Source organism: Nanorana parkeri, unplaced genomic scaffold (genome assembly GCF_000935625.1).
Source record: "Nanorana parkeri isolate BGI_ZX_2015 unplaced genomic scaffold, ASM93562v1 scaffold15, whole genome shotgun sequence".
Lineage (NCBI taxonomy): Eukaryota > Metazoa > Chordata > Amphibia > Anura > Dicroglossidae > Nanorana > Nanorana parkeri.
In genome coordinates this window covers 275,060-301,475 of record NW_017306283.1, presented here as the reverse complement: position 1 = coordinate 301,475, position 26,416 = coordinate 275,060, and the positions used below count along the sequence as shown (strand labels likewise).

General features: G+C 38.2%; 1 protein-coding gene across 1 annotated transcript in view; it reads left to right on the top strand.

Annotated features, from left to right (window-relative positions):
* CAV1 (caveolin 1) overlaps positions 1-9,207 on the top strand; it is a 41,860-nt gene extending 32,653 nt beyond the window's left edge. The window contains exon 3 of the mRNA XM_018558910.1: positions 8,197-9,207. Coding sequence (XP_018414412.1) covers positions 8,197-8,538 — 342 coding nt within the window. The 3' untranslated portion in view covers positions 8,539-9,207. The remainder of the gene's footprint in view (positions 1-8,196) is intronic.
* Positions 9,208-26,416: the final 17,209 nt, after the last annotated feature.

Below are 26,416 nucleotides of genomic sequence, written 5' to 3'. Positions count from 1 at the left end.
TACATATGCTGCATCCCTGCCCCAATCATTGTTTATCAGAATATTGAGCAAAAGTGGAAACATTCATATGAAAAGTCTCAAGTTAATTTTCACCGTTTGTCCATTTTCAACCGATAGATACACACCTGGCTTAAAGGGTTAGTTCACATTTCCAATGAATAGGTGAACAACTCACAACACCCCTGGTCACCACTGCACTTAGATGCTCAGATGACATATTCTTGCTGCCCATGCAGGCAAATGTAATGGGTCACACACTTCAGAACTTTAGTACACAGCCCCTAATGCTGTGCAACATCATAATGCTGGCAATAGCGAGTGGTCATTGGTCAGAACATCCATATGACCTCACTGACCAGTGAGAAATTCTCTGAGCCTTCTTTCTTCTGGACTACATCCTAGGCAAAGTTAGCGTAGTGAAATTGGCGCTAAATGAATGCAGTGAGAAGTCTGCCTTTTAGTGAGTTCCTGCCCGTTACAGAAGATGCATCCTCGAATGGCACATTGCCTAGAGTGTAACAGTGAAAATGGCTGCTTTACCACATAATTGTGTATGAAGAATCTCTGAGTATTGTCCAAACCACATACAGTAAGATTTACAATGCATTCCCTTTACTTCATTGACACAAAAGGTTGTAAGAGGAAATCTCTCCAAAGACTAAGACAGTTGTTAACAGAACAGGTGTCCCTGTTGGAAGATTTCCCCTTACCTCCTGTTCCAGAAACAACAATAAAGTTTTAGATTTTCCACCACTTCCTATCTTGGGGACAGATACAGAGGGTGAATAAGCAAGGAAAGAGGCAGCAAAAAAACAGAGGTTCTTTCAGTTCCCCACTCTATCCACAACCAAATATAAATGTTTCAGTTTTATATGACTTTAAGCCTTTACTGTTGCATTTAAAATCATATGTTTCTAGGAAGGGGTTGAGTTTTTGGGGTTGATTTGCAGAGTGTTTATGAGCATGAACAGATGCAACTGCACTATTTTTCACAACCCAGTTCACCATAACACAGAAAGTATTCACATTTGCTCATTGTGGTGCACTGTGCTGTGGTTCGAGGTGCCATTCAGAAATATTGGATTACACATATATCCACACATAACCATGCATTGTGGTAGCACATGTTAAAAGGTGCATTCTAACCCAATGCAAAATTATGAATGCAGCCTAAATGAATAGACTGTTCCCTAGAAAAGTAAACCACTTAGGAAATGCGATTGAAGATTCTTGCCTCTTTCTATTTTGTAGTTACTGGGAGAAGTGTGCAATCCCAGTGTTGTCATAAAACATGATATTCCCACCACTCCTTTAGATATGAGGCCAATATCTTGCCAGTGATAGCAGATGCACTAAGCTTAAAGCATTACTAAACCCAAAAAGAAAAATTTTATATTTTGCAGCATACCAGTCCTTAGATGTGGAGACGACTGCATTAGTTTTCTTTTTTCAGGGTTTTCCTCTTTATTTTTACCTGGTAATGGTGTGAATTATACACTTTCTGTCCCCTACACTGCTCCATGGTGTCTATGGAAGGAGTCATGGCTGCCACAAAGGCTGGACTTCAAACAATGGCAGTAGATGTTTACAAAAAAACTACAAATGAAACAATAACAATTTTTATTCAGTTTTTTCAGCACACAGGAAGTGACGAGGACACTGCATTTCAAGTTCAATATGTGTATTTTTTGTACTTGCTAAAAATGTTCCTAGCCTAAAAAGGCAAACTAATACATCCACCACATCTGGGGACTGGTAAGCTGCAATATATTAAATTTTTGTTTTTGGGTTTAAATAAACTTTAATGCCTGGGGATGCCTGATATTTCTTCCCATGTTCTGTGCATACTTCTAGGTAGTTACATAATTAGAGTGAGATTTCTTGGGTGTTCTGTACACAGAGTATAGTTCTCATGATTGCTGGGAAGTGCAATTAGAATTTTTGGCTCTTGGCTGCACATTAAAAGGGAAAAAATGAGTGCAATGTAGCATTTAAATATATTGGTTTTGGGGAAGAATTTCATTTAAGTTGCATTGCATAGTTGTGCAGATACAGTCCAAAAGGGTTCTAGAAGGAGATGCTGGAATATGTGAGCAGAGGGAATGCAAGTTAAACAAACACTTTTGTTTTATACTAGTGGCCAACTATATCCCAGTGTTTGGCTGTTAAAAGCAAGCCCTCTGATTTGCGTACACTAGCTGACAAAGACGTGAATGTCTGGCATAAACTATATCCTAATTTGGAGGGAAAGAGTTTTTTTCCATATTAATTTTGATCCAGTTCTCCTTTGAGTGTTTTGTTATTATGACATTTACAATCAGGTCTTTAAATCTGTTACAGAGCACAATCCTAGATGTATTTTGGAGGTTTGGAATGGGGCACTAAAATGAAATGAAAGAAATGAGACGTGAGCAGCACATATATAGAGAGCTTTATGGTGCCAATGACAGCTTATATTCCAGATATGTTTTAAGGATAACAGGTATTATTGCAGATACATACCTGCCTCTGTCCTGTGGATATTGATATAGGCCATTCCAGTGAACTTGTTAAGGTTTTATTTTTTAGCCAAAATGAGTTCTATTTGAGATAATCTGCCTTTACTGTGATCACATGATCTATCTAGTGTTTTAATAAAAAACAGTGCACCCCCACAAATCCTCTAGACCAGTGGTTCTCAACCTGTGTAACCTCAGGACCTACATTTCGCTTTGGTCATTAAGTCGCTACAGCATTGCGGTACCGTGCGTTCCGGTGTGGGTGATCGAACTTTCAAATAAATGGCAACCTAACTCACATCCCGCACAAGAATGTGTGGTAGGTGCCATTGCGTGTTACAGTGCATTAATCGCACTGGACTGTGTGATTAATGCACTTAACTAGTGTAAACGGACGCTCAAAAACACTGACAGACACACACACAACCACAGACGCAATTTCACACATTCACAAACATTCTCACACACACGCTTGCACACTACAAAAAATTGTAAAATGAAAATAAATTTGGGTTTGGTTCTCCTTAAATACATATTATGAAGTTTTGTTAAGGTAGTCTGAGAGTTTTCCCAGGCCCTATCATTTATTTTGGGATTCAGGCCAGATATGTGAGTGGGAAGTTTGGAGCTGGAGAGTGAGGGCACATTGCTAAGCAGTGACTATGAACGTTTTTTTAACTGATATCCCACAGATAGAAAAAAACATTTACTTCATAATTTAATAGTAAATTAGAGGTTTCATGACTTAACAAAGGGAGACTTTTCAAACCTTATCAGGCTTTCCATGGTGTCTTTGATTAATGTGATACAGTTTTTTTGGTAAATATTTGAGAACTCTTCAACCTAGAAATGCAAGTTAAGGTTGACTTCCTTTCAGTTATTTGTCAGTTTTACTGCAAAAAATTATTTACACCATTCTGGCATTGTGCTACTTTTCTGAAAAGGGAGGCCATAACATGTCTGAATTAACATATGTAACTGGGACGATTTGAAAAGAAGCCCATTGGGCTTATTATTTTAAAGAGAGATTCCTGGCATCAAGTGAGAGCAATCACAAATGCACTAATCAAGTACACACTCCAAAATGTTGAAATCAAAACTGCATTCAGTTTACCTAAATCTGGATCCTTTGCAATCTACTGCACCTGTTTTCACAAAAACAACCTACATGGCTCAGTAGGAAGAACAGAAGTATTAGGGCCCATCCATACCTTGAATGCATACGAAAAGCGTACTTGCACAATTCCATCCAGCACAGCAAACCACACTACAACACACAGGGTGCTACATGGGTGTTGTGGTGCACTATTGTATTGTGCAGGTGCATTTTTCCACTGTAAATGTGCATGGCATTGAAATGCCATTCAGAATGAATAGACACACTCTGCAATGCACATTACAATGCATTTTGACACCCTTAGAGTTCCTAAAGTCTGTGCTGTTTTACATTTCTAAGGCAGGTTTGTACCTGATTGGTGGTTCTGATAAACTCCTTAGTACTGGCCCTTTTTTATTTTATGTGAGTGGCAGCAAGGAGCCAACTGCAGTGAAGTAGAAGGGAGAAGTGCCTGGATAAAAACTGAAGTACTGAATAGGTAAGCTATGCTTTCTGTAGGCATCAGTTTTAGGTTTGACTGGAGTCTAGGTCTGAACCATGATTTATCTTCATGAAACGGGGAGTATAAGGCTGTTATGGTCTTTATATATACTGTATATATATATTTTCTTATCAGACAATTGTCGGTTTCCTTCTGCAATGTAGTCCTGGGTGTTCATGATAACTATTGATCCGCCCTTGTCAGCTGGTTTGATGATGATGTTTTTATCATTCATTAAGTTATGTAAGGCTTTTCTTTCTGCAGGTAGGAGGTTGTCTGTAGTTTTTTTCTGTTGTGTGGTAACAAGGGATGCTACTCTTGTGCGGAAGCTTTCAATGTAATTGTCCAATTTGATGTTACGTCCTATTGCAGGTGTAAAGTCTTTGTTCTTTTTTCTGCTGTCCAGGCTGGATGTGGTGTTATCTTTGTCAAATGTGGTGTTATCTTTGTGGTGTTATCTTAGTACTATATATATAGTACTAATCAAGAGGTTTTGTCTACTTTTAGCTGTAGCAGTAATATTATAGCTAAACATGAATAGCTAAACATGGTAATCAAAGGACATAATTTAGGCAACCTCTGATTTGCTTCAGGTTTTTAAGTTATATGTAATTCAGCAAAGGTTCCTAGAGACAGGTAGTTATCACTTGCTGAGAGGTAACTACCAGTAACATCAGCTGAAACAGCAAGATACTTGTGGGCTGAAAGCTTTTGATTAGGGGGTCACAGATCCTGAATACATTTAGAAGGTAAAAAAAAATTCTGATTCTGGTTGAAGTTTTGACTATTATTTGCACAAAAAAGGTAACACCATGATGTCTCTTGACCAACTTTGACCTGTCTATATTAAAACTGAACAGCACAGCAAAGTGTCTTGGCTTGCATAAATACATTCAAATTTATGATCATGTTCCACCAGTGTTTGTTTTTTTTATCTTTGTATTACATCCCAAGAAGAAAGAACAGACATAGCCCAAGCCATATTTTATTTCTGATTAAAATTAGATAATAGAACTACAAAGTCTCCAGGTCAGCAAATATATACAGAATAGAGTAGAAGACTAAATTCTAAAGCCGTTACTTGTGATTTTGTTTCATCAATAGCCAGGGATTGTTCTGGAGACAAACAATGAACTTCCTCCTGGTATGATTGCTTATAATGCTGTTCTTCTTCCGCACCTCTTTTTGTGGCAATATGCCATTATTTAGTTTGTAGCGTCCGAGTGTCTTGAAGTCTAATGACACCGGTTGGTAAGTTTATTGATAAGATTTACTATAACAGTTCGGCGTAACCGTTTAATTCACCACCACAAGTAGAAATAAATATCTAGAGAGAGTTAAAACCACTGTCATTGTTTTGCTTCTCTGTCCTGTTATGGAGATTTCTGTTCTCATCTAGTCCTGTAGACTCAAAAGGAAGTGAGAGGAAATCTTTCCAATGTGAGGGAAATCCCATTTGTGTCCCCATTGGAAGTTTCCCACTCTCTTCCTGTTCTGGTGGAAACTCAGAATTTTGGATTTACCCTCATTTTCTTTCCTGGTGACATTGGTGATCAGGACAGTTAGAGAACAGAATGTTGATTTAGCTCAGTGAAGTTAAGTTCATGTCAGCCAACCATGCATATGGGAATTTCCATTTTTGTTTATTCACTTGCACAGGATTAGGTACTTGAAGTGAACATGAGTTTACTAAGTGAACTTTCTACTCAACCTCACTAAGTTGGTACTACCATTGATGCTTTTATCGTAAGAGACTCTACAAATCTTCCAAATGTCTCCTATCCTACAGTCACATGCTACTATACACCCACAAAGCTGCCATCTTTGTATGGCAAGGTGCTTTGTTGATGCAGCAATATGTGCAATGGCATCCAGATCCACCATTTAATTTAAAGAATGGCTCTTACATTGCAATAATAACTTTGTTACTACATTTTTTACTTGTATGAATAATTCTAATGGACACTCTGACAAACCAAGCACATGTAAATAAAAGTTTTTATTTATTTTGGTATTAACTTACTCGATTCCATTAACTGGATATTAAAATGCAGATAGCATGTCAGAAGGTTCGGCATGTTTGAATGTTATTAAGCTTTTTAATAAATTGAAATATGTAAAGGTTTCTTACTAATAAAACATCAGTAGCAATTCCGAGAAATAATTCATCTAAGAATTCCTTTGATGTCATTCCCAGGAAATGACAGCTCCCTCACCCAATATAACAGCTTGTTTTATATTGCTCACCTACTCTATCAAACTTAAATAATTTTTACTGAGATGCCTTGTATTGCTGATGGGCAAAATGTGCCGTCTTATTCTGATTACATATGAGTTACTACCTATGCTGATTGAGGTGAGGCCCTTAGACCATCTTCGTTAACTAACTGAAGGATACTCATTTCGGTAAATCATCATGAAAAATATTATCAAGCTAAGGATTTGATGGGAGGAAAATATATATGTAAATTCTGAAGCGGTCTATCTGAGATGTAACTTTAAAATTGGATAGAAAATCATTTGCAAGCGAAAAGTAGTTCCCACATGTGCAACCGGGTTATTTGCAATTCTATTTGCTTATTTAATATCAGATGAGTCTAACTTTTGTAGATGATTATGGCAATGCCATTTTTAATGATTTCCTGCAGTATAATTTAGAAATGCAATTCTGTAACCTTTGAAATAGTCATCAGTGAAGAAAATAATGTGAAAGTGTATGAAAACATTATGAAAGGTTTGGAAGTGTTATCATTATCAACTAAATTGTATTTGCTAAGGTGTCATGATATAGTTAAAGTGTTAATCACCAATAATAAAGCAAGAGTAGTTCCGCTTTGACTGAGAATAAATGTTGTGTTTCCTAAATTCATGGTGCACTATAGGTGTGTGTGTAGAGGCTGGGATTGAATATTGTTCTTCTCACATTTATCAGTGTGCCTTCTTGGACTGTAAGAATGTCTCAATATAGAGGTAAATAATTATCTAATAGTAAATAAAAGTAATTCACCGGCACACACTTGAAGGGTTTTTAAAGTATTGATAAGTTTATTCAATATCCAATGTCACATACTGTCATACGGTGACATTGGGTATTGAATAAACATATCAATACTTTAAAAACCCTTCAAGTGTGTGCCGGTGAATTACTTTTATTTACTATTAGTGTTTTGCACGGCGCCATCCGTGTGGTCACCTGGGCACCACATATACCTCGTGGTTTTGAGACCGTGGCAGTGCGAATGGGATTTGGACTTTGTTGTAAATAATTATCTGTCATCCTCCTCTTTTTGCCTTTCACTCTCCTAGAACAGATTTACTGTCATTTTAACATTTCCATTTTGTACCTATAAAATTTGGTGAATTTACAGTCCTTTGTCTAATATATATTTCCAATAGTCTAATGAAAATATAAAACCAATTCTAAGTCTTCTTTCAATATTTTATACCATAAATAGTTGGCTGCATGTGGACTGTCACTTGATGTCCTTCTTAAAGTAAATATGAACTATATAAATGTTTGTTACTCATACTAAGCAGTTGGATAAGATCAGGCATAAATAACCCAAACTTCCAGTCTATACTGTACAACCTTAAGTCAAGGAGATACCAATGAACAGAAGCATTCTGAGCTGCTGAGTTGGGGTCAGTTGGATCTAAAGCATCCAGCCTGGAAAACCACAAATTGTATAAGAACTTTAGTAGCCTTTGAAACAGAGCTAAGGTTTTCTCACCTAACAACAGTACTTGATCTCACAAATACTCTTATTGCTGAATAAGCACAAATCCCCACAAACACACTCCAAAAAGCCATCCCAGAAGAGTTGATGCCATTTTAGCCACAACAGGGGGGGGGCAACTCCATACATCTGATAATCAGGTTTACTTTTCTGTACTGAGTACAGACAAAATGGATAAGTAAAGCGTGATCAATGTTAATTTCAGAGCCTGTTCTTTGGCAATCCATGTGTTGTAATAGTAGTACCACAAACATAAAATACCACCCCATTTTTTTCATCCATATATTGACATAAATAGACATAAGCCTGGCATATGTCATGGCTCAGTAAAGTTGGTATTAAGTATTTTTCTCTTTATTTCAGATTGACTTTGAAGATGTGATTGCTGAACCTGAGGGGACCCATAGTTTTGATGGCATATGGAAAGCAAGCTTCACTACATTCACTGTGACTAAGTACTGGTTCTACCGCTTACTGTCTGCAATCTTTGGAATACCATTGTCACTCATTTGGGGCATTTATTTTGCTATCCTTTCTTTCCTGCACATCTGGGCTGTGGTTCCATGCATAAAGAGCTACTTGATTGAAATTCAGTGCATTAGCCGAGTCTACTCCATCTGCATCCACACGTTCTGTGACCCATTGTTTGAAGCCTTTGGCAAGGTGTTCAGCTTTGTTCGAATTACTGTACGCAAAGAAGTATAGGTGACATCTAAACAGAGTTATATGTCAGATATGTGTCAATATTTTATGAGCACTGACATGAGATCAGTAACTAGAGTATGTATCCTGGGGCAAAATCTTTACCCTTTTAGAAGATTTAGGTTCAAAGAAGTGTTTGTTTTGTGATAAAGTACATTTTCTGTTACCAGCTACATGTCATTTTATTGGCATTTTGTGAAATACTGTATTTTTTTTTCTATCCACAAATTGCTTACATGTTATAATTAAAATGATGCAAGCAATAGGTATCTAATTAACAATAAACTGATGGAGATTACATTCTTTGATTCATTCCTCAAGCTGATGCAGTTCTGTGAAAGAATGTTTAATTCATAGACTACAGCTAAGAGAGTTCACATTTTTATTTCAAAAGCAACAATGCAAACATACTTGAGATGCTTGCAGTGTTATCAAATGTATATAAAGATATTTATCAGAAGCTTTATAGCTCACTTTAATGGAGAAGCTTGATTATTTCTATGCCTACTGTACTAGCAAGAGTTTTCAGTAAATAGCAAATGTGTAAATGTAACCACTTATCACATAAAATTGCTCAACATTGTATGTATTGTATTGAAGGCCTATACATTTTGTCCAATCATTATTTCTGGCATATCATTTTTATGGTGTTTATTAAAGCTTCAGTTTTCTGGAACACAAAACAAGTACTGAACACACTATTTCAGCAATGAAGTGCATTGCATTCAAATGCCAAAGACAAGTTGCATGGGGCTAATTTATAAGCTGTTCTATGGTTCTAGATGTCCTTCTGTATTATTGCAAGAAAACTGGCTGCTAAATGCTAATAATCCTTATTTCTGTTCGAAATATGCAATAAATCATCACTTCTCACTTGTGCCTTTTTCCGAGAGAGAACACGTCTATCCAGTTATTGTTTGTTAATGATTCATTTTTGTGTTTTTTTTCCTTACAAAAATGTTATGTGGGTTTAAAAATGTGTATGTCTTACTAGAAATATCAAACACTGTAAAGCATCCACTGAAAGTATTTGGAATATTATATCATTGATAATTGGTTCCATATTGATTCGTAGACAACAATTTGTTTATGCTGCCCAGTTTAATTTCAGTTACAAATCTCTGTAATTGCTCTTGCTTGCTTTTGTTTACTAAAACAATTTTGCTCAGACACATCTTGATGTTTTAGATATAATTTGTTTTTATTAAGACAGGTTTTTCATATACTGTACACCAAAATATATGTTTATGATGGCACTACTTTTTTTAATGATAGTATGCCACTTAAAATTAGTAGACAATCTCAAATTAGTAAACAATCTGTCTCTGAAGCTGTTAATCAGTGGCATAATTCTAGAGGTAGGCAGCTGAGTTGAATCAATGGATCAGATTTCCCCAACATGTTGATCCAGCGCCCAACTATGTGATGTCCTCTCCACCCTTGCTGCCTCCCATCAGTAACTGCAGAATGCCCAGAAGGGGAGGCACTATACAATCATTCTTCACTCACAGCATAGTTGGGCAAGAAGCGTGCCTGCCAAGTGCAAGGAGCTTTCCTATCTACCTCCTATGCTTGGTCATGTGATGCTATGTCATAGAGAAGTGTGGCTGAACTTGGCAGCTTCCATGTGCACTGCTGTGAAGAATAAGTTTATGGCACCTTACTAGCAGGCCCTCTAGTGTAGCAGTATTAAATGTGAATTGAAAACATGCACTGCCTGTAAACAATATTTACTAAAGGCAAATCGGCTGTTCACTTTGCAAGTGAATTTGCACTTAGCTTAGTGAATGTGGGGAAATTTCACTTTGAAAAGAATACCCAATCATGTGCAAGGAAAAAACATTTTTTAAAAGTATTTTTGCTTGCACATGATTGGATGATGGAAATCAGTGCTTCACTACGCTAAGACTAAATTCTCTTGCAAAGTAAAAAATCCTTTGAAAAGTGAACTAAGAAAGCCTACATGCCTTTGGAAAATCAAACCACAAGTACTTTTTTTCTATAAATATTAAATCATAGTTAGGCTTTATTATACAGATAGTGTAAATTGACTAATATATTCCTGTTTTCCAACATATTTTTCAAGTAACAATTTTTTCTTGGAATACCTCTGTGCAGTAACACAGACTGCTCCCCCCATACCTCATTCCAACATAGCATTCTGATTTAATCAGAGATGGATGATTTCATTTAAGATTTCACCTGAAGCACTACCTCCTGGTAATGTCAGGTACTACACTGTGACCATAAAACACAGAGACCTGTGTTACTCTTGAGACTTCAGTCCTAAAAACAGCAGTTACAGAGGGTGCCCTATGTGTAGTAATCTAGAGTAGGATATGTTTGTTGCTACACCACTGGGATCTAAGCATAGGGAATTCTCATCTCATTAAAACTCCCATTAAGGAGAATATGTCATGAAATATACTTGTCTCTGAAAACTATGTTGGAAGACAGTATTCCCCAACACACGGATAAAATGTTTGTTCCTGGGAAGTGAAATTGAACACATTAGCAGTGAGTGTCATCGCTACCTATGATTTAGTAAGTGCTTATGCAAGTATTTCTTTAGCATTTTGGTCTGAACATGGTCTCTTTAAAGTCTTCATACTTGCATGTTTATATTAGCAATCCTAATGCTAGCAAAAACTAGAATCCTAAAATGGCTTTTAGCAAAATTTTGATATCATAATCAAAATTATTTAGCTGTCTTTTTTGCTGAAACCTGAAAAATATCCATAGACATAGTATGATTGTTCCCCAGTCATTCTAATAACTGCTGAATCAAAAAATTATCATATGTCCACCATTACTCTTTAATCTCGATAGTCAACTCTCAAATAAAATCATTTTCCAAAATGTATTTTTCCAGTGACCACTGCTGTTATCTTTAGAAAAGGCACGTGTCTGCTTAGTGTATAAACATTCACACATTTAGCAGAGATGATTGTGCATGCTTATGGACCAGTTGTTCTGTGGAACAACTGTGTAGCAGTCAGGCTTTCTGCTGGCGACTTTTGCCCATGACTAGCCGTAGACAGTTTTGTGGACTCTATACTGATTACAGCATTAACCAGAGAACATGTCATTGTCCTGGTTATTGGTAAGGTTAACAATACAAACAGTATATCCATCTAATACTTTAACTTCACAGAACACAAAGGGGTCTATTCACTAAGCTGCCATAGGCAGCGGAGTGAATAAATGACGCGAAGTGAAACTTCAGGCTTGTACGGCTGATTTCAGCCGTATATCGGCTGAAATCAGCCGTACATTGGCTTGCTTCGTGCGGCTTCGGGTCGGCCGAACATGCTCAGCATGTTCGGCCGACCCGAAGTGCAGAAGGAGTTCGACTCAGCCGATCCAACATCTGGATCGGCTAAGCCGAACATCCGACAGGCTACTCGCTGCTGTTCGGTTGCTATTGGCTATTGCAAATTGAAATATTTTTAATCTAGTTATGCATTCCTATGGTGATTTTTTTTCTTTTTTTTTTATTCTGATGGCAGCCAACGGCTCCGATGTCAGAAGAAAAAAAAAGAAAAACAAACCGAGCAGGGAAAGGTTTACTATGCTTGATCAAAATGTTTCTCTCCCAGGGGCCGGGAGCCGCTATCTAATAGCGGGAGACTCCCGGAGCGTCCGGGAGAGTTGGGCTGTCTGGAGATCAGTGTCCCTGGTTACCTGGTAACCAGGGATGCTGATCTGTCTGTGCAAGTGCTCCGCCCAGCAGTCAGTAGCAGGCTGTCGGCCGGCCAATTAGCAGCCCTTCGGTTCTACTGAACCAAAGGGGTCCTGGGGGCAAAGCTGGCCGAAGGATCAGCCGAAGCTACGGCTAGATCCTTCGGCAGTCTCGTGAATTGACCCTATAGTAGTAAATATTGAGTCAAGTAAATCTTATACAAATTACACACATGTTTACAATATTATGCGAATAAAGATAATTAAGAAAGAATATAAAATGTGCCTTTTAATCACATAATAATATTTCTATATTTTTTATAAATATTAAAAAACTTGACATTTTATGCTTTTTCTATTGATCTTTGCCAACTCTAAACCCAGTATTGTGTGAATTTAAACTGTGACATCATTATTTTTCTTTTTTTGAAAAAATATGCCTGGCAAAATGCAAATGAGGCTAAATTAAAAGCTAAATGGAATTTAAAAGGTTTTTTTTATCTTGTATATATAGGAAAAAAATGTCTTCTAGATAAAGAGTTCTAGATAAAAAAAGATCAGGGCATTTTACTAAAGGTTCACTAAGCCTAAATAATCTGTCTACTTTTAGCTGCCAGCCAAAAATTGTTTGTTGTATTTTACCATTAACCTGTACGTCTGTTTCAAGTGGAAAAAAAGGTCTTGGGAACCTTAGGTAAACTACCAAAATAATGCCAGTTTGCTTTGCAATATTTCTTTGTGATGTACTCTTAATAATTTTTAATTCAATGTAAAGAACATGCAGACTTAATTGATGTAAACATGCTAAAATTGTATAACTCATATTGCATGTAACATACAAGCTAAAGATGTGCACAATAAAAGGATTAAAGCGTTTCAGTGTATATTATTTGATAAATGTGTGGAAACTTGCTGTAGTTTAATTAAAGAAATGTCAGCACTATTTGTTCCAGAGGGATATGAGCTGTTCTTCAATAATTCACAGTGTACACAGACGAGTACCTGATGGTCATGTTGTGATTGGTTGGTAAGTTATGTTAACAAAAGGTTTAGATTTAATAACCTTCCAAGTTCTTCCAAAGTGTTTTAAGTGCAAGACAAAGCATGGAACTGATTCTACTTATAAGGAAATGTAGCAGAGTTCTCACAGTAATTCACTTAGTTGGGAAGTCAGAATAACATTTCTAGCATTGATGTATTCATATATGAAAATAAACTGACTGGACTCATATTCATACCTACAAAACCTGTACATTGGGATTCAGGTAGTTAGAGTGCACATGATCCATAATGTTTAGCTTTTCACATTCTTTATTTAAAAGCAACAAACGTTTTGGGATGCACAGAACCTACCCCTATAGAGACCAACCCCTGGTATAATGGTAACAAAAAAAAAGAGGATAGAGAAAGGTGGGGTTTTTGAGTGGCTCTAGAGGGGACACAACCAATAAACTACAGTTTTACGATAGGATGAATAAAAGTATAAATTTATTAGAACAATTGACTAAAAACAATAGATATGCAACAAAGCATGTATGCGACATAAATACATCAAGGATTTAACAAACAACCTCCTATCAGCCCTTGTGCTCCACAACCAAGGTGGATCTAAATAGTCATATCCTATACAATTAAGGACACCATCATGTGTGAATCAAAAGACAGGATATAGTTGAATTACTATTCACTACAATTTAGTCAATTGTTCTAATACATTTATACTTTTATACATCCTGTCGTAAAACTGTAGTTTATTGGTTGTGTCCCCTCTAGAGCCACTCAAAAAACCCACCTTTCTCTATCCTCTTTTTTTTTGTTTGTATTCTTTATTTAAAATCTGTCTTTCAAGTTTAGTCTAACCACTAAATCCAGTGGTCAAAATAATTTTGATCGATCAAAGTTCTTTTGATCCGTACTCACCTCTCCGCCGGCTTCCGGGTCTTCCGTCGGAGATCCGGTGACGTCACGGACATCGATGTCACCGGACTCCTTCCCCGAGTGGCTCTGTCGGCTAACGAAGGGAAGTGGGGAGGAGTCAGGTGACGTCGATGTCCGTGACGTCACTGGACTCCTCCCCCTTTCCTTCCCCGTCCTTGCCGGCTCTGGGAACTAAAGTCAGAGATCTGTCCAGAGGCGGCTCTCTAATTTAGTTCTCGCGCCAGACGTGCAGCCCAGAAGAAAGGACCGGCACATATCTGAGTTGCCCACTCCAGCGGCGGCCATATTGAGTGGGGCACGTGAGATTAATAACGTGCTGGATTAGTGTGATCCTAGTTCATTTTATTACTTCATTGCTGTGCTGTATGTGTATAGGCCAATGTAGTTGGATCTGTATGTGCGTTATAATTAATCGAAATTAAGCGATTAAAAAAAATTTAATCGAACAGGAAAATTTTAATCATTACCAGCTCTAATATGTATATATATTTATATATATCAGTGGCGGAACTACCACCATAGCGACCGATGGCCCGGAGCCCCGCTGCTCTCCCCAGCTTGTATGGGCTGAGGCAGCGGGGATCCGAAAATAAATGGCCGACGGAGGAGCCGCTGCCATCCTGAAACTCATAGGACAACAGCGGCTCCGCTCTCCTCCCCGCCTGCTGCTTGATCATCGTGATCCAGCGGCACGCTAGGGCATGCTAGTGTGATCACTCCAGTGTTTGTAAATAACTGGGGACACATGGTACTACAGGGTATTTTCACTAAGCTGCCGTAGGCAGCCGGGTGAATGACCGACCTGAAGTGAAGTGAGCCAAACACTGTTCAGCTATTCACTTCAGGCTTTAAAACGTTTTTAAAAAAGTAAATAGAAAACGATTGTGCGGAGCTAGCAATAACAGCTAGCTCCACTCAACAGTTTTCTATTGTCCGGCGGTTCTGTTGACATAAAAAAAAAACTCTCCCGGGCGCTCTGGGAGCCTCCTGGGCCCGGCCACCCAGGAGAGAAACACTGCTTTTTCTTTTTTTTTCTTTATTCTGACACAGAGCCATGTCAGAATAGAAAAAAAAAAAAGAAACATTTTTGCGTTTCGCTTAAAAAGCTTCCTCAGGAAGATAAGGAGGCTGCCTGCAAAATTTGAATACCATGGATATAAATACATCTATCTATAAGAATGCAAACTTTTACATCACACGATAGTTGTCATTGAAAAATAAATAAATAACCACTGAATAAATAAACAACCTTGTTTGGGGTTCCAGTGGTGGATGAATTCACATCTCCAGGGGGACCGAGCACCACCACCCAGATGATGTAGGGAGTGAGGGACGTACAAGAGCACCGCAGAGAAAAGGTTACATTCCCATCCATGGAAACTGCAAATTACAATATAGTATAATAACAAACAATGTAAAGCACGGGACGGTACGGAAAAACTGATGGTTGTGGTTGTTTGCCCTACGACGGGGCTTACCCCGGAGTACACTGCGGGCGGGAGTGAGTTGGGCGGCGCCCAGCGGAAGCGTTTCAGCGTTTTAGCACTGAAACGCAATTAGAAACGCTCAAACACGTGCTGATCAGCACATTTTTATTGAAATCCATATGGAAAATGTGCTGATCAGCACGTAAAAAGTAGCTCAGGGAGCATTTTGGGCCGCAGGTGGTTCGGATCACATGGAGCCGCGCGATTGCCTGAACAGTCCCCATAAGAATGTATAGGATTGTTAATTTCGGCAGTTCATCATGGACAAATCCGCACGACCGAACCGCCCTTCGATGAACACTCACACAGGGTTGACAAAACTGTTGGGGTGGTGGGGGGGCATACAAAATTTTGCTATGGGGCCCTGGGATTTCTAGTTACGCCCCGATGTATATACAGGTGAAACTCAAATAATTAGAATATCGTGCAAAAGTAATTGCAGTAAGTGCTGCAAAAGGGGCCCAAACCAAGGACTGAGTACATATGCATGCTTGTACTTTTCAGAGGTCCGATATTGTTCTATGTACAATCCTTGTTTTATTGATTGCATGTAATAATCTACTTTTTTTGAGGTTGTGGATTTGGGGTTTTTGGGGTTTTCATGAGCTGTAAGCCATAATCATCACAATTATGACAAATCACGGCTTGAATTATCTTGCTTTGCATGTAATGAGTCCATCTCATATATCAGTTTCACCTTTTAAATTGCATTAGTGAAATAAATGAACTTTGCACGATATTCTAATTATTCGAGTTCCACCTGTATATACTGTATAATTACATTGCTCCAGCTTGGCATAATGTAAGTATATATAAAAGATCCCTGGCAGGGCACACAGTACTGCTTTTAAAACTATAAATGTTTTTTTTTTAATCAACATGATTACAGTATATACAACATTCAGATTTTTTCCTGCCCATCATTAATATTAATAATGGCTAATAGTTCAATGAACCTATGTCTTGTTTGTCTGTGATAATACAGTAATTAAGGCATATTTTGGGGGTAAATGTATACAGAAAATAGGTTCAGGCTTTATATAGCCAGGCCTCTGTGGACCTTGCCTGCTGAACCGCGTAATGTGGGCATGGACAAAATTTGTCACAGAGTGCTACGCGGGCTACTGTGTTTCTTTTGCCACTGAGCTGCTTATATAAAATACATTTTTAATTTTCTGACTAGTAGTTTGTCATTATGGTATATTATAAGGTTGAATTCGGGACCAATATCTTAGTCCCCCCCTCCCTATATTCCTAGCACCTCCACAACTTCAGCAAAAAAAATGGTTGGAGCCACCACTTGGATAAGATACCAAAAATGTATACAGTAGTAATAAATAACATTGAAATATGGTGGAGAGACCCCCACAGAACCCACTAATAATGACATGAGGACGTGGTCATATTTGATACATGTTTTATTACACAGAACAGTATTAGGTTAGTCAGAGACCCATCGGTTATGATAGAATTATTTTAGTTACTGTAAACAATTAGGCAAAAAAGAGAGAACAGGGGTTTGAAGAGAGGTATAACACCACACCATGGAGTTTATAAATAAAAAATTAATTTATTTTACATGTAATAAATAGTACTAAAACTGTATACAGATTATTTGCACTAAACTAACAGCAAAATCAATGTAAACAGGAGCATAGATCCATAAATCATCTTAATTCCCATATATCCGATTACATTCATTTGATACTCATAATATGTGTTCAGTGAGAGAATAATATCAGTATATCCAGTCCCGATGCGTTTCACACACTGCTTCATCAGGGGTTCATGGACTCATCACCTACTGAAAGTATCTGAATATGGGCAGAGTTCCCTGTGTCGAGTGGAGACGGAGGATTTTATTACACCGACATAACCACTCCGTCCAGAGTTTATTACTGAAGGGGGAGGTCACACCAAAGGAGACAATTGTGTTGTTTTAGTTACTGTAAAGCTAAATTTCAGCTTTAAAAGAAAACTAAAGCCAAACCTTTTTTAGGCTTTAGTCCTCTTTTGGGTCAAATGAATATATTTACTAATGTCCTCCTGTTACCCAAAGTCAGCATCTAGCGGGCTACTGTCACTATTTGCTGACACTGCAGAACTGTGCTCCACCGGGGAAAGGTCCCAACAATATTATTGGGATTCACCCGGTACCTGATGGACAACTGGCTCTTCCTTTCTAGAGCCGGAGCTTGCTTTGCCTGCCCCCTCCGCCATCTGTTCCTCCAATGAGCGTTGGAGGAACCGTGAGGGGAGGGGGAATCCCTACAGTGGTGTGGTGATTGACAGTCACTGCTCCTCCATGAGCTGAGTGGTTAGCAGTTCGTGATCTCTCAGCTCTCAATCAATGGAGCCGGCATGTGATACCTGCAGTGTCACACGCCGGCTCTAAGTATTGGCTCTAAGAGTACATTTACTCTCCCAATACTTCTCCTTTAACTATAAGAATTCAGCTTCATTCATAAATTCCTCCATTTACCATTTTAAAGTAGCACTATGACTGCCCCTGACCACTTCTTAATTGTGCATCTGTTTGGATTTTAAAAAATCTTATCTTCTGAATTGCTAAACCATTCATAGACCTTTGCATATCTGCCTCAGTTTGCTGTCTAGGACTGGAAGTCAAGGGGGTTGCAAATACACAAAAATAACTTTCTCATATACTTTCATTACTAAATAAGAGGCAGTTTGATATGCACTAATTTGGTTGAATAATCTCCAACACTATACTTTCCCTAGAATAAATACTACCCCATTTTTACTTGTACTTTATCTTTATTCTATAAATATAATACTGAGTAAGAGTCATGCATAGCAAATGTTAAGGAGGTGCCAGTTTAGGCAGCCCAGCTCTACTTCTCAGAAACATTCTATAACTCCTAAGAAGTAATGCACAAATCTGCCAAAAAGAACCCAATAAAATGTTTGTTCCTTTTACATAAAACAAACTGCAAAGATTGAGGCTAGACATCGGAGAAGAACAAGTAACGTGGAAGGACCGGATTCAAACAAAATCTCAAAGACAATCTTTCTGAAGCAGAACTTGGCTTTGTTACTAGAGAGTTTAAGACGTCTCTAATCATCAAGGGTAATGTTACCCAGAGGCATAAAGGAATCTTTATAGCAAAAGCATAATTGGAAAATACATCTATTTTCTAACAGGATGGAACTATAATAAAAGGGTTTATAAAAAATAAAATAAAACCAAACTAGATACAACAAACAAAATAAACTTTTCAAAACTGAGTAAAAAAAGTAGATGTAACACATGTTCTAAATGTTTTTTCTCTGATTGTTATTAGAAAATGTGTGGCCATTCTTGAATAAATAATTCAGAATGGTAGTGTTAAAACCCAATTTCATTCTCAGATAGAGATATGCAGTCAGATAGACCCTGTGCAAGCAACAGCTGTTTTTGTAGTCCTACTTCCATTTTTCTGTTACTGCTGTTGTACATGTTTAAATATGCTAGGCTTTGGAGCTAGTGCACTTAGTAATCAGAACTCAGTAATAGACCTTGCACACACCCTCCATGTACCTGCAATACAGGGCACTTATGATGAGGGGTGTGACTGTTACTCAGCTCTTTTAACTGTATGATATTTATAAAGGTGCACAAAGTACAGAAGTATTCAGAAATAAAATAGGCCAGGCTTTTAAGGTACCACTTATAGATACAAACTATATAAAACCAGATTTTTTTATTTTACATAAACAGTTGAAAACTTTGTAACAATTCCTTCTTATTAAAACACAAATCATCACAAAATAGTATTAAACCTCTAAATACTCATATAGTCCTATAAAACACTAGCCAGCTAGCATTAATGTAATCTTCTTGAAGCAAATGTATTATTGTCCTGTCATATTTTACTGCTGGTTCCACAGCACGGGTATAACTCAAACTCCACACGCCTCATAGTTATAATAGATACGCCTTCCTCAAAATCTTGTCAATATGTATATACCTAGTTAACATAGATATCATTTATTATAATATATGCAATAGCTGTTTGTTCGTGAACTGTACCACGAGTGGAGGGGAGATGGATACAAAACAACAATTGTATGTATTATAATATATATCTATGTTTAGTATGTATATACATATTGTCAAGATTTCAAGTGATATGTAATGTCCTATGCTATTGTTTTTTGTGATTGCCACAGACAGACCTCCATTTTACTCCTGAGGAAGCAATATCTACTACAAATGTGAAAAGCGTAATTTGAGTTATATCCATTTACTGTGGAACCAGAGTGAAGATGTGAAAGGATAATAATATATTTGATTCAAGAAGGTCACATTATTGTTAGCTGACCAGTGATTAATGGGACCCTAGTATATGGAGGTTTAACACTATTATGTGATGATTTCTATTATTTTGAGAAGGAGTTGTTTAAAAGTTTTTTAATTACTTGTGTAGAAATAAAAAATTGGCTTGATATAGTTTGTATCTATAAGTGGTACCCTTAAAGTCTGGTCTATTGTGTATTTAAAGGCATTTCCAAGCAAAATTCAGCAGAAATTATATGGGGCATTGTATTGGGTACCAGATTATACAAGGATAAAAAGGTGTAAGAATACAATTCAGCTTTAAGATAGATAGTAAAAGTGAGACCATTTGGGCTTTGGTCAAATCTGGGTGGTCGTATAGACACAATAACATTGCTGCAATAATAGTGCAATTTAGAGGTGTGTAGTTGTTATTTTTTCTAGATATGGCCAGGTTCAGATTTTTTTATAGACATACAGTCAATGTGCATTATTTTTGTTGTTTATAACAGTGGCCACTTTCTCAATCTACTACAGTGCATTCCCCAGACCATTGTATGTACAATCCACCACAAAATGAGGGTATGCCTTCTCACATACCTGCCAACTTTTGAGATCGGACAGAGAAACAACATTTAGTACAAAGTATTTCAGAAAAGGACACATACTTGTCAAGCCACTCAGTTATGTGGTTTAAGAAGAATTCATATGAAAAAATGATTGGTTAAACACACAAGTGCTTTTACCCACTTATTTTCCTTTGAACTGACCTTTATCATAAACAACTACAATAATTTAGAGATTGCATAAAAGATTTAGTTTAGTATAAAACCGTTGATCAGATTGATAGGTTATTTAATAACTGTTTTAGAGGTCTGTGCAACAAGCTAAAAAGAGGGCCAGCTGAGAAGGTGTTCTAGCACAGTAGCCTGCCTATTTTTGGGCTCTTAGCATATTCCTCTGCTCCCCCTCCTGTTTTGTATCTAGTTAGTACAATCTCTAGCTAGAAACTCCCTGCTCCCTTATGCAACTCAGTTTCACTTTCCAACAAAAAGACAGGGCTTAGTTGACTCATTGCCTTCTTACACAAAGACATACTCTGTAGTGCACTTAGAATATCTTATGTAAAACTGTGTTGGATTTAACTTCTGTGACTTATTCAAGAGTTAAACTGCCTGTTGATTCCGCCAAGTCAGCAAGTGGCCATTCTGTCCACACAGACTGGGTCTAAGGACGTATGTAATTTCATATATCAGCATTTGAAACAGAACAGAAGAAATGAGGAACAGCCAATTTCTTTAAAAAAAGTGGTACAGTCCCTTCAAATGAAGGACAGTTGTAAGTTATGCCTTCTCATGTGCAGTAATTCCACAAAGTTCAAGGGAGGGGGACATATAGATGATGAGGAATGTGGCAAACATTTACTGACTAGCAAGAGAGGGGGGCTTATATATTACCTAAAACTATATGGGATTCAACTTCGGTGTTCTCTTAAGAGTTAAGCTGCCTGTTGATTGTGCAATGTCAGCAATCAACCTGACTGCATGCACAGACTGGATATAAGGAGGTAAGTCATTGTATATATCAGCTTTTCAAACAGAACAGTAAGACGCTGAAGACAAAGAAGAGGGAAGAGGCCAATTGTCAGACACGTCCCGGTCCACGTCATCCTGTATTCCTGGGAGCACGCACAGGCTCCATGGAACACAGTGGGAGGATGGAGTCTGTTACAAAACAGAAGTCCCCCCCCCCCCCCCAGCAATTGGAAATATGAGGATTTTAATGAAACAGCAGCCCAAAGGATGGAAACAAGCATGGATTACAGCAAGAACCATCATTAAGTATTGAATTATTTAAAAACATGCAAGGGTTTATTAACACTTTAAGCCTTTTTTGAAGCTTAGAGAGAATAAAGAAACAAACAAAGCAGAAATAACTGATAATTTATCTCATCTGTGGAACAGTACAATGCAGCACTGTCACGTACCTTGGTATGAGCCTGAACTGACGAAGAAGGCCTTCCCTTGCTGCTCTCGTCTGAGCCCCACTGGAGATGAAACAGTAGTTATACAGACAGAGAGGGGCACGAGTGCCTGTGGCTGGTATGACTGCTGGACACACTGGATGCGTTGATGCTGACAACAGGACACCAGAGACAGCTGGTGGGAGATGGCAGATCAGATGACACTTGTGTGTAGTCAGGAACAAGCCAGATCGGTAACGTGCGGACAGCTTGGTACAAAAGCAGGTGACAGAAGCAGAGTCAGGAACAGGCCGGGTCATACACTAGCGAGCAGAATGGTACCGGATCAGGAGGCAGGAGAATGGTCAGGGACCACAAGGCAGGCAGCAAGCAGGCAGAGTCAAGAATCAAGCTGAGTCAAACAGGTATCAGGAGCAGAAACACAGATGCAGGTTAAAGCTGAAGATCTCTCAGCAAAGTGCAGATGCAGGGTAGCTTGCCTGCTACCTTTCTCAACTCCTGCCTGGACTTGACTATTTCCTTGCCTGCCATCTGCTTCAACCCCTGCCTGCACCTGACCATCCTCTTGTCTGTAAAGGCAGAAATGTATTGCATTGAGAGAAAAGTGGTCATTTGAAGCCCAAACTGCCTAGGAAAAAGCACAATCTACCCAAGCATGTGCACAAGCAGAAGAACAAGCTGCCAAGTGGATGTACAGGCAGAAACACAAATTGCCCAAGCACATACACAGGTAGAAACACAACTCACCCAAGTACTAGTCCAGGCAAAAACTAGCCCAGAACGATGTCAACACAATTGCAGGAAAACCCACAGGACATTGCCAACAGGGGAAGCTGCAGAAGTCAACCACACAGTCACCCTGGTGCACTAGACACTTCTCTATCTCAGAAGTTACTAACACCCCATGCAGTGACTCATGTGCTATCAGAGGCCCTGCTGAGCCCAGCTCACCAAATCACCTCAAAACCTCCTGGAACCAGTCAAATGGTTTTTGAGTCCCACACTATGAAACCTCAAGATGTCAAGTCTTTACCTGGGTTGAACCCAACTGCTACTCTATTTTCTCCCCCAAGACCTAAACACTAGGTATTAGATACCACCACCTCCAGCAACAGTGATGGAACTTCTGTGTTGACATGGCCTGAAGGAACAGATATGTCATACATTGCAAGATATATGACTTGCAGAGACCAAACTAGTACCAACCTTATGAAGTTTGACAATAGTTATAAGAGCTAAAGGAGCTGGAGGTCCACCTGCCAGCCCATAATTCAGGACTTTAGCATGCCACATATGCAAGAATTGGATTTGCTAATCAGATTGTTGGGCCCTCAGTTGTCAGACTGTGTTAAGAGACTTCAAACTGTTCACATCCATGAACCAGACAAGGGCCTTAATTTAGCTTGGGAGAGATAAGAGCAAAGGTACGAAAGCAATGAAATGATAGAACTTGCCTTTTTTTAAAGATTAAAGGACTTTTGTAGATTCTCCAACAGAGACACCATGAGTTCTAAAAACAAAGTGATCTTCTTTTTTACCTTGAAATCACCAAGGAAGAGGCACATCTACCAGGCCTTAACTACCTAGACACTGTATATGTTGTGAACCCAGTTGTATCAAAATTGCTTTACAGTATCCAAGAAAAATGGGAAACTATGGGTTTAAGCTATAGGAAGAAACATCAAGTTTCCTTTCCAGCTTTCTCCTTCTATTCGAAGTTCATTAAAGAGTTAGGCAGAGCTAATAATGATCCAAGCTTCTCAATTATTAACGTAAACATTCAAAGCCCACCAATTACAATAAGAGAAAACTTCATCATTAAAAACAGAGACTCTAGAAATGTTGCCTCTGTTAGAGAGACAGGAGTCACATCCACTACTAGCAGCAACAGTGAAGAAAGGTGAAAAGAAAGGTGAAAAGACCCAAACTTTCTCTGTTTCATTCATGACAACCCACATCCACTCAGCAAATGCTGTGCATTAAAGGACAGCTTTTTAAAGAACACAAGGAGCTTATAAGGAACCATGCCATTTGCATCAGTTGTTGGGCATCCACAAAGCACAGAGACTACAAGACTACAGTTAAATGTTTTAAATGTGATGACATGCACATACCAGCCTTACATGAGGCCTACATCCACTGAAAAGCTTATACCCATGTCAGATTATGGCGGGAAGAGCCATGAGCACTAAATTCCAATGCTCATATCAAAATAATAAATCACAAAGAACTTTCAGGGAAAGAGTACTAAAATATGTCTAATTAAGTTATATCCTCTAGGTAAACCAAAAAAAGCTGTCAGGATGTACGCTGTTTCAGATGACTGAAGCATTTATTCATGTGCAACTTCAAAGTTCTATAATATGTGTACTTTAACAGGAGAAGTATTGTCCTACAGGCTACACACATGTGCTGGCACCGTAGAAACCACAAGAAGAATTGCCCCTGCTTAAAAATTTATAATTTCAGACATAAAAGGAAATTAAGGAATTAATCTTCCTATACTCATTGTAGTGCAACCAAATATCTAATGTTAGATATGAGAGGAGGTCCCTCCACCAGAAGATGCATGTTATGTAATCTTCGTTGATTTGACTGGTTATATCCCATCACAAGACAGCGATGCCAAAATCATGCTCTTGCTGGGAAAAGTAAACCAAATCGCGATTAATTAAATGACGGTAACAATGGTGCCTTTGCCCAAAGGAACTAGGTTATTTTTGCTCCATAGAGAAGCAGAGTTCAAACAGCATGCACACTGTAAAACTATTGTTCAGTGAATTTAAGACACCCCTTTCATCCTCAAAACTCATGCTGCAGGAACCTAAAAGAGATGCCAACTCTGACAAGACTTCTCATAAGCAATCAAGTCTACATCACAGAATCATCTTAAAGCAGCATCAGTGAGACAATGGGATTAATTTACTAAAGGCAAATAGGAAGTTTGTTTGCAGGGGAAGTTCCCCTTAGCTTGGTGAATGTGGCAAAATTTCATTTTGCATATAACGCCCAATCACTTGCTAGAAATATTTTAAAAATTTTTATTTTTGCTTGCACATGATTGAATGATAGAATTCAGCCAAGCATCTACTCATTCACTAAGCTAAGGTGAAATTATTTTGCAAAGTGAACAGCCTTTATGTCTTTAGTAAATCAACCCCAACATCCCAAACTGCTACTATTAGCAGCAAGACTGAACCCTAAACAGGTGATCAGGGTTCTGATAATACCAAGATTTTGCACAACAATACTGATGTTTATCAGTTTATGAACAGTGTAACTAGTGACATTAAATCACTATCTACCTCAGCAGATGCTAAAAGAGTCCAGAGGACCAACCTCAGGCTAGTTCTGTCCCTTCACTAAGAGAATCCCAGCCAGCGCTCCAAAGACTTTGATTCTTTGTTCCTTGACCTAAGCTGCAAAGCAGATATAGACTTGTCCATTAAGACCCAAATTCATATGGCTGACAGCTCTGCTTCCGGCTTGCTCTTTTTTTCACAAGCTGGAAGCAGAGCTTCCTAAAGATAAACTTGTAAAGAAGTTCTTTCAACCAGCTAGAGAGACTATTCTACTTTAAACCATAAGGGACTTGTCAAGTTCAGGACCCTGAAAACTCATCATAAACTTTATCTCATCTGTATGGATTAATGTATATATATATATATATATATGGCCTGTTTTTTTTCTGTTCTCTTGTTTTTACAGGTTCAATGTACAAAGTTATCCATGCTTTTTTTTTATTGTTGTATTTTGTTGCTAAATATAGTGGTAATTACCAATACCAAACAGAGACTTTTTAACCCTTTTTTTCCCGTGTTGTCCCCTCCTGTGTGTCTCTACTTAGGACAGCCCCTAGCTAAACACTCCCTGTTCTTTTATTATGCTCATTTTAAGTTTCTTTTTCTATCACAGGGATAAGGCTTATGAAAGCAATTTCCTTCTTACATGTAAAAAAAGGGAAAACATTCTCTGTCCTGCACTTATTTGAAGTAAAACTATGTTGGATTCAACTTCTCTGTCTTTTTGTAGAGTTAAGCTGCCTGTAGATTCTGCTAAGTCCACAAGTGACCATACATACAGACTAGGTCTGAGGAGGTATGTAATTGCATATATATCGGCTAGGGATGCACCGATGCCACTTTTTTAAGGCCCAGTACCGATACTTTTTTTCAAGTACTCGCCGATACCAATTACCGATACTTTTTCTTAAAGGGACAGGTCACATTTTTTCTAAAGCAATACAAAATCATGATTTTAGGTCAGTTTCTTAATATTATGAAGAACATGGCATTTGAAACAGAAGAAGACAGCCATTTTAGTTCCAAAAGAGAGACAGTCCCTACAAATTTAGAGACAGTTGTGAGCTATGCCTTCTCATGTGCAGTGAGGTTCAGGGGAGGGGGAAATGCAGAGGGGGCAAGTGGAAAACATATATTGGCTGACATGGGAGAAATGTATATATTACTTTGTAATTACAGTTCGATTCTTGTGGTTAAACAGCACTGCTTA